The sequence below is a fragment of the Nicotiana tomentosiformis genome, chromosome 1, assembly GCF_000390325.3.
Source record: "Nicotiana tomentosiformis chromosome 1, ASM39032v3, whole genome shotgun sequence".
NCBI lineage: Eukaryota > Viridiplantae > Streptophyta > Magnoliopsida > Solanales > Solanaceae > Nicotiana > Nicotiana tomentosiformis.
Window position 1 is genome coordinate 26,528,202 of NC_090812.1, and position 3,850 is coordinate 26,532,051.

At 40.3% G+C, this 3,850-nt stretch overlaps 1 protein-coding gene across 1 annotated transcript; it reads right to left on the minus strand.

Moving 5' to 3' along the window:
• Window positions 1-298: 298 nt before the first annotated feature.
• Window positions 299-697, minus strand: LOC138904779 (uncharacterized). Its single transcript, XM_070193284.1, has one exon. The coding sequence runs from the start codon at window positions 695-697 to the stop codon at window positions 299-301; it is 399 nt and encodes a 132-aa protein (XP_070049385.1).
• Window positions 698-3,850: the final 3,153 nt, after the last annotated feature.

Below are 3,850 nucleotides of genomic sequence, written 5' to 3' on the forward strand. Positions count from 1 at the left end.
TCGGCTATTGGACCCTCGATCGCTTCTCTTTTCATTCCTCGTACGGTGATGCTCGTACCCGTTTCCCCTTCGATCCCCGTTGTATGGTTGATACCGGTCTCAGATCGATCTCGATTCATGATCAACGACTCTTTTGGACCTCTCATCGGTTCTAATGGGATAAACAGACCCAAAAGGGGCTCCGAGTTGGTTGTCCTCGACTCTAATTTTTTGACTGGTATTTGTTGTGGACGTCGGCCTAAGTTACCGCTAGGTACTCTACCAAATTTTGTTTTAGCTGCTGTGAAGCCAAGAAGCTTCAAGGGTTAAGTCCTTGAGTGAATGCCTGAACGTCCCAATCATTGGAAACCGGAGGCTGGTCTATATGTTCCATCTGGAACCTCGACACGAACTCCCTGAGCATCTCGTTATCTCTTTGTTTAACCTTGAAAAGGTCCGATTTTCTGGTTTCGACCTTAATAACCCGGGCATGGGCCTTCAAAAAAGCATCTACAAGCATAGCAAATGAATCAATAGAATTTGGGGGTAAGTTATGATACCATATCATTGCTCCTTTTGACAGAGTTTCCCCGAACTCCTTCAGCAACACCGACACGATTTCGTCATCTTCCAAGTTGTTCCCATTGATGTCAGATGTATAGGAAGTTACATGCTGGTTTGGATCCGTGGTTCCATTGTACTTTGGAATATCAGGCATACGAAACCTCTTCGAGATCGACTTTGGTTTCGTGCTCGGAGGAAAAGATTTTTGGATAAACTTCTTGGAATTCGGTCCTTTCAAAATGGGGGAGGGGGGGGGGGAGGGGGCTCCTGGGATTTGGTCGAACCTGGGATTGTATGTTTCTACCTTCTTGTCGTTGGCCTCAATTTTATTTTCACCTGATTCTACCCGCTTCGTTAATGCCTCAAGAATTTTCATTACTTCGGGACCGACTCCGGGCCCGACTTCGCCCGACCTCTCGGTGATTTGTTCGTTTCTTTGGGTATTCTCCCGGGACCGTTCAGGCTCGACCCTGCCAGGGAGGTGGCCTTTATTCTGTAGTTGCGCTATCACTGCCTGTTGAGCCTGCAACATTTCGAAGATTATCCGCAGGCTTACCCCATCACTTTTGCCCTATGGTGTTTCTTGAACTGTTGGTCGGGGACCTCCGCGAACGCTGTTTTCGGGGTCAGTTGGCAGGTTGACGTCGATAGCAACTTGTGAATTGACGTTGAAGCTGGGACCCCGTTGAGATCGGCAGGGGGCACCTCATTGCTAGGCACCAGATTGTTGTTTTCGCCATGATGGCTAGACTCAACCTCAACGTTCACGTGAGCAGACTAAGAATTTGATATTTTTAAGCTGACCTAAAATTGAGACCTTAATGAACAAGCGTAAAATAGAATGTGTTATGGAGATTGTATCAAACCACCACTATTATCCTTAGCCCCACGGTGGGTGCCAAACTGTTTACTCTTAAAATGGATACCAATTGAATTTATACGCGGTTTTAAGGATTTTGGATTGATTCAACACAAATAATCAATAACGTTATATAAATGAATTAACGACACAATGAGTAATCAAACCAGTCGTAACGTTATGGCCTAACTTGAACTTGGATTGGGCAATAGTTTATGCCCTCGGTTGGGTCCTTGGTTTGAAGCCAGTCAAGAACAAAGAACAAAGGTAAAGTAAGGACTTTGCAATACCTAGAAAGAAGAGAAATAAGTTTGTATTACCTTGGTATGTGTGTTACAATATATCCTATTGAAATAAAAGTCTCCCCTTTATATAGTAGGAGAGTTTCATCTCTAGTATATTTCTAAAAAAGGTAAAAATCCTCCTTTTGTCCTTAATTACTTATCCTTTGTCAACATCGAGCGAGATCTGCGTCGTGATATCCGGTTGGGTGCGGATATCACGACCCTCCGTTAGTTGTGCGCAACAGTTTGCCATATTTTTCGAGGTCTTGGAGCTCGTTCTGAATCCGGGGAGTGTTGTCTTATCACGTCCGATGGTAAGCATTCCGTTCGGGCCTCGGTACAACAAATTTCCAACTTCAATTTCGATCACATGTATTCATACCCTTGCTTTATTTACCCACCGGGGAATCGGGGTGTGCGCGGGCCCCGATTTCACCCGTATACAATATCAACATCATATATCTTCATCATTAGAATCAATAGTCTCTAGTTCCGGGATCATTAATTTTTTCCTTTTGATATTTTTAAAATGTTAAAAGCGGACAAGATAGACCTAAAGTCACATAAAAGAAGATTGTTACAAAAGACCTACAGTTTCTTGGAATCAATACAAATTTAGAAAAATCGGGCAGAAAGCATGTGCAGCGCTTTTGAAATATCAAATAATTATTGGCATAAGTAACAAATCACAAAATGTAATTACTCTCATCAAGAACACAAAAAAGAAAAAGAAAAACCTAATAATGTATGCTAAATCAAACTGAATACCTACCATATGCATGCAGCTCATTAGCTCTCGTTTTAAAGTTGAGCGGCTGGAATTTCAAATTAAAAATGTTTTCGAAGTGGGTCGCATTATTTCGAGTGACCTATTATAATTTCAAGAAAAAATGTTTCTCAAGTATTCTTCTCTATATTCTTCTTCCTTTATTTTCTCGTCCCATTCTTGGCCTTGCAGAATCATCTCTTTTAAACAATTTAACGTTTTCAAGTGTTTTTTTAAGGTTCCAAGTTTATGCACTAAATCATACAATTTCTCTTGTTATCATGATTGCGAAAATATTTTTCATGGTTGGATTAATTAAAATTTTAACTTAGAGTTAATTTTTGGGGTTTGACTCGTCTTTGGATTTTTCAATATATATCTATGTATATAACAACAACAAACTCAGTGTAATCCCATAAATGGGGTTAGAGGAGAGTAGTGTTTACGCAGACCTTACCCCTACCTTATAAAGATAGAGAGGTTATTTTTGATAGACCTCGGCTCAAGGAACAGTGGAGACAAATGAAACTTCTTGGTTATGCATCTTAATTTCCTTAGTTTTTCGTCCAAGTGCAAAGTAAACTCTCAAGCACAGTGTTAACTGTGAAGCATTGAGCATTGACAATGATCTAGAAGCTACTCATGAACCAGCTAGGCGGAACAAACAAGAAACTTTTTTGCAGTTCAATTAATGATTGACTCTTTCAATTCTGGGAGAAAGTTCTGAAGCAAGTAGGAAAAATATTATACTAGGTAAAACGGCTTATGAAAACAAATATCAAAGAAAAAGTACAAATTTTTATCAGTCGGGACGATTTAGCTGAAAAGATGCTCCAAAAATCTTATAGCAAGAAAACTACAGAACCAGTCACTTGCGGGAGAGAAACAGTTGGATTAAGGAATGTCTAGTTTAAATAGAAACCTGGTTATACCCCATTCCAAAAATTCTTACCAAAAAGCTGACAACTAACTTACCCACTTATTGTCATTCAAGACGATGTTACAAGCATAAGCACAGCAGCCATCCAAATAATTGAAATAGTAGGCATTTGCAACTCGATATTGTCAAAAGAGCTACTCTGGGCCATGCTAAATTTGTTAGTGTAAGACAGTAACATCGCCTTCAGCAAAAGCAGAGAGAAATTTACCAGCACAGCGACCTTGATCGCTATATATAACAAGTAATAACAATTTAATTAGTGATTCGCTAAATTTGTTAGACACATGTAACGACCCGGCCGGTCGTTTTGAGAGTAATAAACTCGATCCCCTGTTTACTGCTTCTCCCGTATCCTTTTCCCCTTATGTGACTTGCCGGGAAGTTCTGTTTGTGGTTTTGGAATGATTAGGGACACTTAGTCCCTAAAACGGAAGCTTAAGTCGTATGATTTTGACCGT